At 42.3% G+C, this 14,426-nt stretch overlaps 2 protein-coding genes across 2 annotated transcripts; one reads left to right on the top strand and one right to left on the bottom strand.

The window, feature by feature from the left end:
- Positions 1-6,624: 6,624 nt before the first annotated feature.
- On the bottom strand, positions 6,625-9,237 carry LOC116266390 (UDP-glycosyltransferase 73C4-like). Its single transcript, XM_031647589.2, has one exon. It carries the CDS (start codon positions 8,121-8,123, stop codon positions 6,705-6,707), a length of 1,419 nt encoding a protein of 472 aa, XP_031503449.1. The 5' UTR covers positions 8,124-9,237; the 3' UTR covers positions 6,625-6,704.
- A 3,395-nt stretch (positions 9,238-12,632) lies between these two features.
- Positions 12,633-13,768, top strand: LOC116265376 (uncharacterized). The gene has a single exon (XM_031645950.2). It carries the CDS (start codon positions 12,814-12,816, stop codon positions 13,504-13,506), a length of 693 nt encoding a protein of 230 aa, XP_031501810.1. The 5' UTR covers positions 12,633-12,813; the 3' UTR covers positions 13,507-13,768.
- Positions 13,769-14,426: the final 658 nt, after the last annotated feature.

Raw genomic sequence — 14,426 nt, 5'->3', positions numbered from 1 at the left:
CCAGATGCAGAACTGGAGGCGCCCAAGCTCCTCCTCTAACTTTAACATAATGCCCTCTCCTCTTTTTTCTCTGGAAAAATGTCAAGGCTCCCACCATTAAATTTTCAAAAAACTTCGAAGGCTACATGTATCCAATGTCACTTTTCGAATACTTTATGTCAATTTACTATCACGACTCAATTTTTGACACTAAATTCTTTTTATATAATAGTGGAAGTAACATTGAGTCATGACCAAAACCAAATCAAATACACTGTATTAAAAGTAAAAAACACTTGAACCAAAACAACTAAAATAACCACTAAGTCCAAACCGACGCAGTGTTTAGACTGCCAATGTCCGTCCATCACAAGACTGAGCTCATCACACCATGAGCTAAAATCTCTCAAGAATTACCTGTTGAAATAGAAAGAAGGGTCAGAATTCCTCTGAGTATGAAAAAATCCAGTCATGAATGAAACGTACCCAACAAAGTAATATTTAATTTTGTCAAACAAATACGTATGAGACCTTATAGTCAACAACCATAAGTCTCCAAATCTTAACACGTATTAGAATTACATCTCATTATAAAAAACAATGTGTGCACAACCTCCAAATATTCGTAGACTTCCAACCGTGGTTTATTATTACAATAGGTAGTCATCGTGCCGAGCAACAACAGAAAACCCCATGGGCACAACTCACAGGTAGAACAGAACATCATCACCAGGCAATCCAACAGATCGAGGGTAACATGCAGTAAAGGTTCCTAAGATATCCCAGATTGCCGCTGCAACAACAAGGCCCATCTAGGAACTCGGGGTGAGGGACCAGGAGACGCCTTGCTCTCTAATAGAAACAGCAAAATCCCGAGCCCTTGTGCCGCCCAATACCCTATGGGCCCTCCAGTGTAGACAGAGGAGTGTGCGACAACAGTGAGCTCACGCGCACCACTACCTTCCAGGACAAAACCAAACACTGGGCAAAACACAAGCTCGCACTCGCACATACCAATGCATACACAGTCCATGTTCCGCCTACGAAATTCGAATGTGAGAGTTTATCATCACTTGACATCGTCTATTACCTTTCACAAAAACCACCCTCAGGTTCGGTTTTCTAGACAAAATCAATAAGCCATTTTCTAACTTATTTTAATGACAAACAAGCAAAGTCGAATAGACAGGAAACAACACAAGAAATATCACGTCAAGAAATCTCAATAATAAAAATATAATCATTCTTCAGAAGCAAGAGAATTATATTTTAAATTCTTAGAACGTGACTTTCCTCCTCTAATTTCTGACTTTATTTTCAGAACCCTTTGTTTGAAATTTTAAACAAAACTAAGGGCAACAATGAACAATAAAACATAACATTTCGTTCTTCCACCGAAATTGAAAACAAATTTATAAAAAACTCCTTTTAGGTTACAGATACTCTGATTTTTTTTTTTTGGTCGGAAGGACCCTGAGGGACTTACGATCAAATCGTAAACCTGCCCACCAGCAGAATTTGACGAGGGTAGGCACAAGAGACAACTATTCTGTAGTCGGTTCTTCAGCCGTCGCAGAAAACACTCTAGTGACAGGTGGTCATTCAAGAAATTCATATCTCTTCATCGGTTTCTCTAAAAATTATGAAATTTTACAGGGATAATCTTCAGAATCAAACGAATCCAACGAGATCTTACTCGATATTTTTTGACACCGGAGTTGACAGCGCCAGTCGCCGAAAAATGGTACAGTTTCTAGTTTCTCTGGAAAGCATTCCAACAACAGGCGGTCACTCAAAAATCCATATCTCCTCAACCGCTCACCCAAAAATTATGAAATTTAACCGGAGTAATCTTCAGAACCAGATAAATCCAGCAAGCCCTTACTCGTTATTTTCCAACACTGGAGCTGACAGCACCGGTCATCGGAATCCGATGTAGTTTCCAAACTTTCTGCCACAGAAAACACTCTAGTGATAGGTAGTCACTCAAAAATTCATATCTTTATATCGGCTGATCCAAAAAATATGAAATTTTACAGGCAGATTCTTCAGACTCAGATGAACCAATGAGCTTTTACTCGAAATTTTCTGACGTCGAAGTTCATAGCACCGGGTGCCAGAATCCAACGCAGTTTCAGACTTTGCTGGAACAGAGCACCCGACTCCTTCCATCTTCGATTCCTTCTTCTTTTCAAGTCCAATCGCATCAAACTTGGTAGGAAGAACCACATGTCCAAATCCACTGCACCAATCTCTGAAACCACCTTTCTTACAGTTTTTTTTTTTTCAACATTCCAACCTTTCTAATCATGTGCAGCTGCTCACTGTTGCTCAGCATGTCATCAAGGGACAAATGAGTATTTCAGGATTCTTCTCACCCAGATCAGATTGGGTTCTGTTATGTGTTTTTATACAAACATACCAAAGCACAAGAACTGCATGTTTTTATCATTGTCAAGTATCCCCTACGTGTCTAATATTGCTAACTACAATATGAGTGAAAATCATAGAATACGAAGCAGCCCTGTATTATGCTGGCTTCAACAGTACACTGATTTACATAGGTTTAGAGTAAGGTGAAAACAAGGTTGTCTCCTTTTTCCGCTTCTGTTATGAATGACATATTAACAGAATGCATGGAATCTTTACAAAGGTAGGGCAGAGACATGATAACCACGAGTTAGTCCTCCTCTACCCTGCGTATACTAATTCACTCAAGTAGCAGTTCTGCAACTCTTACTATGATCTGGCCCATTCATGAAGGAACCTGTCACCGTAGTGATTCATGTCTTTCCAACGTGCAAGAATGTTCTTACTCCGTCCAGCTACCAAAACGCACATTCCACTATTTAAATACACAGTCGCATATTCTTATATATATGTATATACTATTTATCTATGCATACACATGCATACCAATATATAGATGCATGTATGTATATACACAGACCTTCATAAGAACAAAAGTTTTCTTTGCTGAATTTACAGTTAAGTGCCACAGGCTACAGAAATATCAGTTTATATACTTCTTAAATTTTAGATCTCATCACGTCACATTACCCATTCATTCACCCTCTGTCATAGGGCTGACCATACAACATGCTTCCCTAGAAATTTTAATTATATTCTAAATTGCAGGAGTAATTTCATAATCATATTCAACCATTCATTTTACAGTAATGCATACTAACAAATTCAGTCCGACAGCCTACTTTCTACTCTAGGCCTGCTCATATACACATTATATACTTACCGTTATACATCTATAGTCCATAAGCATAACATACATGAACTACATGCTGCATACATGACTGAGTGTTCCCATACCTTTTCAAATCTGAGATAAATTTCCAGCAGCAACCTCTATGCTTCTGGTTCTTTTCCAGCAGCCAACAACTTCAATCTCAACTAGAAAGAGGGCAAAAATGAGGACGTCTCTCTCTCTCTCTTTCCCAATCATTGTTGCTGGACTCTCTCGTCGATGGCTGCAGCAAAGAATGAATGATTATTTCTTCAACCTCTCTCTCATGGAAAGGAATAGCTCGCTGCTCCCTTGGCAGTTTTCAGCTATTTCCTAATTTCCAACAATCATTTAATCTACTATTTATAACCTCTCCCCATTCTAACGTTTTCCCTAATTAAAGAAAAGGAAGGAAAATAGTGGGCATTACACTCACAAACTTTATTGGTTTGTACATGGTCTCTCTAAAGGCTGATGTGCATGTGGTTCTACCTCATGTTTGAGTGTGACAAGCCATATTCTGCGGACTGAGTGTCTTCCAATGACATTTCAGTTTCACATAACCTTTCTTTTTATTTCTAATTTGTCCTGTTTAAGGTGTCACAATTCATATTCTTCGGGCTCAGTATTATCTTCCATTATTATTTAAAATATATATTTTATATTAAAAAATTGTTTTATGTTTAAAAAAATTATTTTTTTATTTTAACGGAGCTTGGCCCAAGCTCAGGTTTTGGGCATCGGACAGGGCTCGAACTCGAGTTCCCAGCGTCAGGCCGAGGCAGGCCAGCCTGATGCCCTTCTTTCTTTTCTATGCCAAAAAAGTTTCAAAATTGATTTCTAGTAAAATAACCTTTTAGTTGATTCATGGGTATTAATCAAGGCAGAAAGATCTCTTTTAAACGACAAGTTTGAGCTTGTCGCTTTATGAGTACACCTCTGTCTTAGGTGAGCAGGAGCTTTCATCCTACAGCCCCAAGAAGAGAGCCGAAGTCACCACAAAATAATGCACATATACACAGGTAGTCGACGGCCCATAAGAGCTCATTCTTTGCCCTTATTTTTCTCTTTTATTAACTTAAAAGAAAACTTTCATAAATGAATCTATAATACTAAACTTTTGGTTCTTAAAGTACAAATAATAGAAACTATGAGAAGTGAGAACCACTGTGCACTTTTATAAGTTGTGAAACTGGCATGATTAAAATTCAAACCTATATAGTGTAGGTTTTTAGAAAAGATAATTATGTATTTGCACGTGAGACACTGTCATGTTCATTAGATGGATCATGGTGGTGCAGATTGGCTCTCACTTGTCATAAATGCATTTTAGCCTAAGTCACACGGATACTGGTACGATACGGGTACAGGTACGGGTACGAGGATACGGGTACAAATACAGCAAGTTTTATTTTTTTAGGATACGCGAATACGGCTAATTTTATATTATCAAATGATAAAATGAAAAAAAAAACATTAAACTAAAACTAATAGTTCATCACAAAAAACATTAAACTATCCGCCATTTTTGCCCATGATCTGCTGCAGCTGCATAAACCCTAAAGGCACAGACCTCGTCGGGTGAAAGGGAGAAAGAAAGGTCGATAAAAAAGAAATCGGGTTTTCTTTAATGGGTTTGGATCGGGTTTGACCCAGACCCGATCCAGACGTATCCAAGGAGTATCGGTATCCGGATTCAGGTATCGGAGTATGGATACGGATACGTGGGCCAAACCCAAGTATCTATGTGACATAGATTTTAGGTTTTGGTTAATAAAACTTTATTGTTGTGTTCCAAGATTAAGAGCTTCGAAATTTTCAGCCATTTACACACACGCGCACATAAAACTGATGGATCATACACTGATTTTTGAAGAGCAAGTAAGAAGGCCAGTTCCGAGAAAACTTACCATAGCCTATATCCAAATGAACGATATTGGATATTCCGGCTGTGTGAAAATTGAATACCATCGTAGAGGAACATGCGACTATCAAGTGAAACAGGATCTCTGCCTAGTCGAAGCATAAAACAAGCATCTTCGATTCAAGAAAAGCATCAGAAGCTGACAAGAGATAGAGATCATAAACGATATGGTCCTGATTTGCAGAAGCAGAAAAGAATCTCGACCTCCAAATGTACTTTTCACCTTTTAGATGCTCACAATTTCAACGTGAAAGAAGAGAGAGAGTTCGTACTCTAGATGGTATAATCTTGCAGCTTGATTTCTTGTAATGGGGTTCTTTCTTTGTGGAGTTCAACTCCGAGTTGCAGATAATTGAGAAACTTATCAGTGCTCTTCTTTTGCTGATAGACACAATATTCCTGCAATCTTTATTGTGCAAAGTAAGACTTTCAGATTTAAGTTTGTCGATTAATGATCTTTCTTCGAATAAGATGAGGATTGAGTTAATTAGTAAGCAGACACAAACAGATGTTTTGAACTCATTTTTCTTAGTACATGTTGGCAGCATGCTACTAACAATGATTAAAACAAAAACGTTGATTTTATAAGAAGGGGATGAATCTCTCAGCTGCCCATTATTCAATGATGAATTCGCTCGGAGAAACAAAAATCCTTCTGTCGTTTGTTCCACGTCTCGGATTACTAACGCAGAATTGAGAAAGTAGGAAATGTCGTGAACAGCGTGTAAATGCCTATAAATTGACACGAATAAGTAAAACTTCTAGGAAAACGAGAGACACATGCATATGGGTGAATACATGAGGGAAAACATGCAGGTAAAGATTTTCATGACCATACCACTGAATTTATCTTTGTTTTAGAATGAAAAGAACCAGATTCAGGCTTACAGCTTGGTTTCGGATGTAAGGAAACAACATCAAATTGAATTTTTTGCAGGATTTGAGTATCCATCAGAATCGGATATATGTTGAAATATATAATTATCAGATTTAGAATGGAAGGAGTATCAGACAACGTCTACCTATTATTGTCCTCCCAAATTGTTTGGAATCAAGTTTCTTGATGAAATTCACTTCCTCGATTCCTATGAATCACCGTTCCTGCATGGTGATTGGGATAACTTTGTTTATGTTGGCAAACCTTATGACACTTGAGATCGATAACATCCCATGGACTTGGGGAGGCGCTCAGTTGGGACTCTGAATCAAGGCAATCCTTGCAAGTGAATTTCAGACTGATGATGTCTCAGTAATTTGTTTTGGAATTCCCTCTTTTGTATTGACTGCCGCAAACACTAACAATTGGAACTTTCATGGTTCAAAACTTGTAAACCTACCGGTAGATTTGGTAACATAAGCAATTAAAAATTTTAAATCATTGAGTCATAAATTATTGCAAGATTTTAATCAGATTGCAGGTCTTAGAACTATAACGAATTATAAGGATTAATTCTCAATCATCAGAACCTTGGAAAAAAAATGTCAGAAAGTTGGATTTGGTTGTTTATGATTATTTGAGCAATTACATTGCATAATAACGAAGCAACTCGCTCCAAGTCGCTACTCTGTTTGAAACAAATCGATGAATGCATCGATGGAGGTCGAGGAGCTCGCCGGAAAACCTGACGAGAAGATGGTCTTCTTTAGATCTGCTGCTCTGCTCCTCGTCTCTCCGTCTCCCATTACCTTCTCCAATCCATCGACCACCTGCTTCTTATTCACTGCCCCCTTCCCCCGGACGGCCAACACCGCCCCCACCCTCAGGTGCTCCGCCACTAAAATGGCGTTCTGCCACTGGTCCCCGCGGATCGGCCACGCCAGGATCGGCACCCCACATGCCAGCGACTCTAAGCTTGAGTTCCACCCGCAATGGGATACGAACCCTCCGGTCGACGGGTGGCTGAGAATCAGTAGCTGCGGTGCCCAGCCGCGCACCACCAACCCCCTCTCCTTCACCTTCTCTTCGAATCCTTGCGGTAGCATTCCTAACCATGGATCCTTTGCCGACTCCGCACCGACGCCCGCCGTGAACATCTTCACCTCGGCTTGGATGACCCAAATGAACGGCCGGCCTGACTCTTCGAGGGCAGCAGCCAGCTCCGCCAGCTCGGCGGAGCTTGGGCTTAGTTCGCTCCCGAAGGACACGAAGACCACCGACCCCACGGGCTTGGAATCGAGCCACGCCTCCACCTCGTCCTCGCTTATGCTGCAGTCTCGCTTTGACCTGACAGCGCCATCGCGGAGCGGCGCGCCGGCGGAGTCCCAGAGCTGACGCGGTAGCAACGGCCCCACGCCAAAGGCCTTTTTCCCGGCCTCCCTGCTGATGCAATCGATGAACGGTCGCTCCAGCTCGTCGCACGTGTTGAAAAGGAACGCCGTCGCCGACTTGACGTCCGCCACCCATGGCGGGAACCGGCGATCACTTGCCCATGCGCTCGGCGGGGGCTTGTTGGACAGATCAGCATAGGTCAGGCGGAGGGTCTCCGGCAGCCCGGGGATGGAGACAGGGTCATCGGGGTTCAGTCCCTCGAGCGGCAAGTGGTAACCGACGTACTCCAACGCGCAGGCACAGGTGCCGTTGGTGAAGAAGGCGACGGTGGGGATAGCAAAACGCTCGCAGATCTCGGTCGCCCAGCCGGCGAGGGCGTCGAAGATGACGCAGACGGGCGGGGGAGGACCATCGGAAGTAGTCAGCTGTGAGAGAATCTCTGTGAAACGTTCGGCTATGAGGCTGTTTCGGAGACGCACGATCTGATGGTGGGGGGTGTCGGTGGGATGGGGAGGGAGGGATATGGGGCAGACGCGGACGAGAGGCTGGTCGTGGCAGGCGGCGGCGATGGAAGGAGCGAGGTCAGAGGGAAGGACGACGGTGACGGAGATGCCGCGAGAGGCAAGCTGGAGGGAGAGTTGGGCGCAGGGGAAGAGGTGGCCCTGCCCCTGGGCCGGAATCAGCATCATCTCCCTGCCGCCGCTACCCATGTTACCTTTTCCTGTGGACGGAATGTTTCGGTTACTCTTCACTGCGGATGCGTTGCAAACAGAAAACGGCGGGAACTAGGAAGGAAGGGAGCAGGGGCGTCTAGATTGTTTTGACTGGTAAGAACATGAAGCGTGGGAGAGGATAAGAGAGGAGCCGCTGACGGTTAGCTGGAGAGGCAGGCCACACAAACAACAGATCTTGCTCACTGCTCACGTAAAGATAGAGAGGTAGCGAGAGGAAAAGAAGGCAATTTCTGTGAATAGATAAAAATGGCAGCAGTTATAGCAAATGAAGAGAGGGACCTCCTCTAGTCTAGTTCAAGATTTGCAAGAAGTATCAGTATCATCCCAACTAGAACTGAAGATAAAGCATTGAGAAAAATTACATAGCAAAGAGACACCCAAGGTTTACAAGTGAAGAAAGTGACCACTGACGCTTGATAGATATTCACAAATGGCCACCTTCGTTTACGGAGCTGGACCGAAAATACCTTCTTTTTCTTTACGACAAAAATATCCTGCCAAAATCACAGTGCCCTGCTTCCATTGACGACCATTCGTCGTGCACAGGAATCAGGATAGAGATGCAAGTTTCAGCAGTAGCTTTCAGCTAATAATTGTGTTAGGTCTGGTCACAGTTCTAGAGAAATCGAGATGCGAATGAGAGATTCTTGAAACTGTTGCTCAGGGAAGATGTGAGGTTCCGTCTAGCTCTAGCTATCTCAAATGCCATTACCAAACCTTTACGGTAAGTTTTTCTTTTCCTGTTTTCTTATTGCAAATTCTAGTGGCGACCTTTAAAAGCTAAGGTAGATTGTTCCTTTTCCCCTCCCAATTTGAATTCTAGTGGGTTTTCTTTCACCAACAACTTAATGCTTGTAAGATCCCAAAAAGTCATCCCTCTTTCTGTTTCTTACTTCTGTTTGTTCTGTTTTTTGTGCTGAATTTTTCAACTGCAAATTTGCAATAGGAAATGTTGGACAATTTTAGCTACACTAAGTTCTGCTATGTTGATTAAGGTATTGCAGCACCTCGCCCTGATATTACAGGATCTTTTGGAAGGCCTGTCGTGGACATTACTGTACTGAAGCCATCACTGCATTTTTCTAGATTATGCATATATCAGTTTGCTAGAACTTTGTTAATTGTTATTCAGATCAACGATTTAATAATTTAGTCCTCTCTATCTCTCTCTCTCTACCTGCAAACTATGTCACAGTGAACACATGACACAAGCTACCTCTACAACCATAAAGGCTGTTGTTAACCGAATGCTCTTGTGGGCATTTCAACAAATGGAGGTGTTGGCTTTGAGCTTCTGCCACAAAAGGATAATTCAACGTGCAAACATTGTGCACTAAGAAGAATCATTCCAAGAAGCATTCACAAAAAAAAAAACACATGAAAACAGAAAAATGCAACCAACGAAGATAGTTTTCTGAAACGAAAGGCAATGGTAGAAGGTGGCATTCCCACCAAGTAGTGCATCGTTTGTAAAGGTCTTCTCTTTGCTGCTCTGCCAAAAAGTAATGGAAACGTTGAATCAGCATACCTTACCATAAAAACAGGGATGGTACAGAGAATGTACTGTTTGAGAAGGCAGGGTTTGAGATGGGTCTGTTACGAACCACCAACCTGAATACGGGATCGTTAATGTAATACATATCAAAAGCATCTGTTTTCTTCTAACATGAAAATGTTAATAAATGCAGCTAGGATCTTCATGAAACAGCATCATTACTTCTAAAACCAACTCACATTAGGCAATGACATGAAGAGAATCTATGAAAGTGTCTATACTCGTGGCAGGAAAAACGCATGGTAAATGTGGATCATTTCGATTCCTAACAGCTGAATTTGGGACTGAAGAGCCTCGAAGCACAAAAGATTGGTCATTGGCTTTTTAAGCGCTACCAAGGACCTGAGTTGCGCTGTAACTTATGTTCTTGCGACGAGCAGTACTGATTGTTGCTTTGCTTCAAACTTGTCGTCGTCGTTGCTGATTTCTAAGTTGCAGAATGATGCTTCCTCTTGTGCGCGGCTCACAAATCTCCAGTTTCATTTCAGAATCATAATGTTCAATTAATATTTGTTTTCTTCTTGTTGTTCCACCTATCTTCCCTCTCTTGTCTTGCCTATGAGTTCCAATGCTGAAGAAGGAGACTGCAGTCAAGGGCAGTGCTGTAGACATGGGCACCTGCTCTAGGGATGTCAATGGACTGGATTTAATATTGGGTTTTTCAAATATTCATATACTCAGATTCAAATTCGCATAAATCTGATTTAACCTTTTGAATTCGATTCAAACCTGATTTTCACATCCATATCTGAATCTGGATTGAAATTTTTAACTGAATCCGGCCGATTTTCAAAATCTAAGAGTATTAGATATAGGATATTTGTTTAAAACTAAATTTAATCTGAATTCGAATCCGAACAAATATTTATGTGTATATGAATCTGAATCCGAATCTAATTGGATATCATTCCTTAAATTTGAATTGATTTGATTTGTTAATCAGATATTAAGCTTTTACATATCGGATCTTCTTGAAGTGGTTTAGTCCGATATCCGATTTAAACTGAATATATTGGCATCCCTAACCTGCTTCATATTCGTTCAAATATTTGAAGTAAAGGGTTAAAATAATTTAAATTGATTTCAAATTTTGAGAAACAAAAAGTATATAAACCCGTATAGCTCCTGCATCGTTTTGGTCCAGGGATGCGATGTCTATTGGCCCATACAGGTTGATATACAATGACACTAATAAAACAACTCTAATGTTCATGGATTCATTTTTTTCTTTTCTTCTAATGAAGCTACTCTGATCACCCGCCTGAACTCAGATGAAGATGCATGGATAGTGATCTGGACCAGTGTTTCGGACATCGGAATATTTTTGAAAAAGAATCTAAATACGTTGGACATCAGATCTAAATGCATTTGTATCTCTACCATGAACAGATCTCGGCCAGTGGCAGAGCCAAAAAAACTGACATGAGGAACATTAGTTTAGTTAAGAAACTCTCATGTCTTGAGGGGCACTCGTATGTACAAAATAGTAAACATTTGAAGATACCAATGTGAAAATAAAGAGACATTGAAGTTTGAATAGCTGGTGTAGGCAACTGCCTACATGTGGTTCCGCCACTGATAACTCCAGAGAAATAGATCTAGATCTGCGCTGATGCAATTTGTGAGATTGACAAGTGCCGAGACAACCGGAGCCATTGCACAAAGGGCACCTTAAGATATTTGTTCAATCCTTCCTCAAGTCTCCACGGTTCTCACGACAGCGTTTGATTGCATTTGAACCACTCTGAACTTGGACAAGATTTTGATATGGTTATGATCTTTTAAGATCGAACTTACAGTGTGACCCAAACTATTCTTAATTTGTTGAACCGTCAGCGTGAATCTTTTACTACATCAGATGCATTGCTCTCAAAAATTAGGCAATATTTGATCTGTTGTGGACGCGTTGCTTGGAAAAAAAATGGCGTCCGCTTGATCGGGAAAGCTCATCTTAATAAGAATTAAAATTTTAAAATGGATGAATTAAAAACCATCATGACATGTAGTACCTTAAAAGACAAATAAAAAAATTCTAAAATTATGAAATCATAATTCCTAAAATTGAAGTCATTCTTCAACTATGTCTAGAATTTTGATTCAAGTCCTAAAATTGGATAACGCTCATCGCATTTTTCCAAACGGAAATTTTGATATAAATAGCATTTAACGACTAGGTTTTCCACGCGTAATTCCTAGTTACAATGCTGTCAGTCCATGACGTGGGTGGCCGGACACGTGTTGCTCGCTCCATGGACCACAGTCCTTTACCCGCCCTCCCGTCCATCTCACATCCAACGGTCCAGAACGAGGCGCACCCTGCAATTAACTCGCGTATGTGGAAGCGCACCTACTGCACAGCTCCTTCTTCCATCCCAAAAAGTTAGAGCATGTGAAGGCGGGGGGAAGAAGGATCGAAGCGGTGACGTGGGACGGCCGAGGACGACTAAGGCTGCCACGTCGGCAGATATGCAACGTGGAACGCAGATATTGGATGGAGGACGTTCTCCCGTGCGGGCTCAGTTCTCGAGTTGACTCTGCATGCCGTTGACTGGGCTCGAGTCCACACCACCCGTGACCTCACCCTGTCGCTCGAGCGCCCTCCCCTAGCCCCAACCCTACCTCACTAACCGTGGTTAACCAAAATGACCATATTGCCCAAGATGCAAGGGTCGAGTCGAACCCTTTCACATTTAGTTTTGGTCCCGTGATCCAAGGGTTTCAAACGCGCGCGCTTGATCCGGTTTAAGGGTTTTATCGTTCTCTATTGTAATGAATTTGGATATTTATTGGTAAGGGACCCGACCCGCTTGAAATCTTGTGCGTGGGCCCAACCGTTAGCGTGGCAGTAATATGTAATTTTCGATTCGCGCAGGGGTTATCGGTTGGATGCCCTTAACCATGGTTGAAAGGCGAAGCGACGTCGTCACAAGACGTAACTGTTCCTCATGGTTAACTCCTCGAACACTCCCTCCGCCATAATATCTCCCACCATTTTTCAGCAATCAAACTGGAACTCCCGAAAATAGCAAGGGGTGAGGCCGACGAGGAAATCCGGCCAGGCTTCCTGGTGGCCGGAAAAGACTGCTGCTGCTGCTTTCAGGCGACGGAAAGATGGAGCCCTTCGAGGAGAGATGCCGGAAGCATCCGTTCCAGACGCTAACGGGCGTCTGCCCCTTCTGCCTGAGCCACCGCCTCAGGCTACTCTGCCCCGACTGCGCCGCCGTCCGCCCTTGCAAATGCTCCTCCTCCTCCGCCACTTCGTCCGAGATTCCCTCCACCTCCTCGTCCTCCTCCTCTTTCTCTTCCTCCCTGGAGCGGCCGAAGCATCAGGCCGCCGGTGGCCGCGTCGGCTCCGTCGGGCGGATCTCCCTCCTCATCGACTCCGAGCCCGCCTTCAACCGCTCAAAATCGGCCCGTGACGCCCCGCTCCCCCACCTTAGATCGAAGTCCCGCGCGAGCACGCTGTGCCCCGAGGAGCCCAGTTCGAACCCGCCGGAGTCGCGCAGGCGCTGGTCGCTCTGGTCGTTCCTGGTCCCGGAGAAACAAAAGAAGCAGACGAACCCCGTGCCGGAGAAGTCTATCGCCGCGAAATTGCCGAGATCCAGATCGGTCGGCGTCTCCTACTTCGCGGATTCTAGTCACTTTTCTAACAATCCAATCGCCGTCGCCCCCCGAAAAAGCGTCGGAGCAGTAGCCGGAGGTGGGGAGAGACCGAAGGGTTGGGGTTGGTCGTTCGCTAGTCCGATTAGGGTTTTCCGGCAGAACAAGGCGGTTAACGGCAGGACGCCTTTGTGTAGAGGATGAATCTTGTCACATTTATTTTTGTGGTTTTCTTTCTTTTACTTTTAACCTTTTCTTTGTTAAATATATATCTGGTGAAGTTTTGGTGATAAAAGAACACCCGACTCTGTACCTTGTTACTTGAGTCACAAGTTAACCCCTCTCTCTTTTCTTCTTTTCCTTTTTTTTTTTTGTTTCTTTCACTGTTTCCTACTTCTTTACTTTAAAGCCCTGTAACTTGTAATGTACATTTTCAGTATAAAGCTTTATCATTTTAGGAAAATAATTGATGGATAGAATGCTTACTGATATCTGACTATTGACTTCGTTGGTTTTATTTTGCAGTTTATTGTTACAGAACTCAAGTATATCTTTCATTTTAGCATGAATGCATACAACTATTGAGAGAGGTACTCTCCGGTGATTATTTGTTTTCTTCTGCTATGTTCTTTTTAATGTCCTCTTCTTCTTCCGCCTTTATGGATATGTGGATGTCAAAAAAAGTGGTGAAGTGGCTACAAAAATAAGGAAAGTTGGTTTTATTAATTGGAAAAAGCGATAAAATAGTCTGGTCTTATATGTATGTAATTATTCTGGTGAGGTCATATAGATGATGATATATTTTTATATATGCGTGTTAGTCTAATGCGCCACGAAAAAACAAGGAAATGGGTTCCTTAGATGATGGTCATACCGCTTTAAGTGTTAGAATAATGCTGATCTCAAAAAGTTGTCAAATTCTGAAGCTAATCTAGGGGATTGATTCTGATGCTTTAAAATTATGAGATGAATGTTGGTTTAAGGTGATTCTTGCCAGCCAAAGTTGACAATAATTGGGTTTGCTGTAGGTTGCAGTACATGGAAAGGGAAAGGGATACTGTGATAAATATTCATCAAAACTACTGGTGTAATATAGTGTCCCTTTTTAAGTTAAAACACGTCGC

This window comes from Nymphaea colorata, chromosome 12, assembly GCF_008831285.2.
Source record: "Nymphaea colorata isolate Beijing-Zhang1983 chromosome 12, ASM883128v2, whole genome shotgun sequence".
Lineage (NCBI taxonomy): Eukaryota > Viridiplantae > Streptophyta > Magnoliopsida > Nymphaeales > Nymphaeaceae > Nymphaea > Nymphaea colorata.
The sequence above is the reverse complement of the archived record's forward strand: the minus strand, read 5'-3'. Positions and strand labels throughout refer to the sequence as shown.

What these genes read in the sequence shown, in the direction of transcription:
- LOC116266390 (XM_031647589.2), bottom strand. Translation starts at nt 8,123, where the DNA reads ATGGGTAGCGGCGGCAGGGAGATGATGCTGATTCCGGCCCAGGGGCAG.
- LOC116265376 (XM_031645950.2), top strand. Translation starts at nt 12,814, where the DNA reads ATGGAGCCCTTCGAGGAGAGATGCCGGAAGCATCCGTTCCAGACGCTA.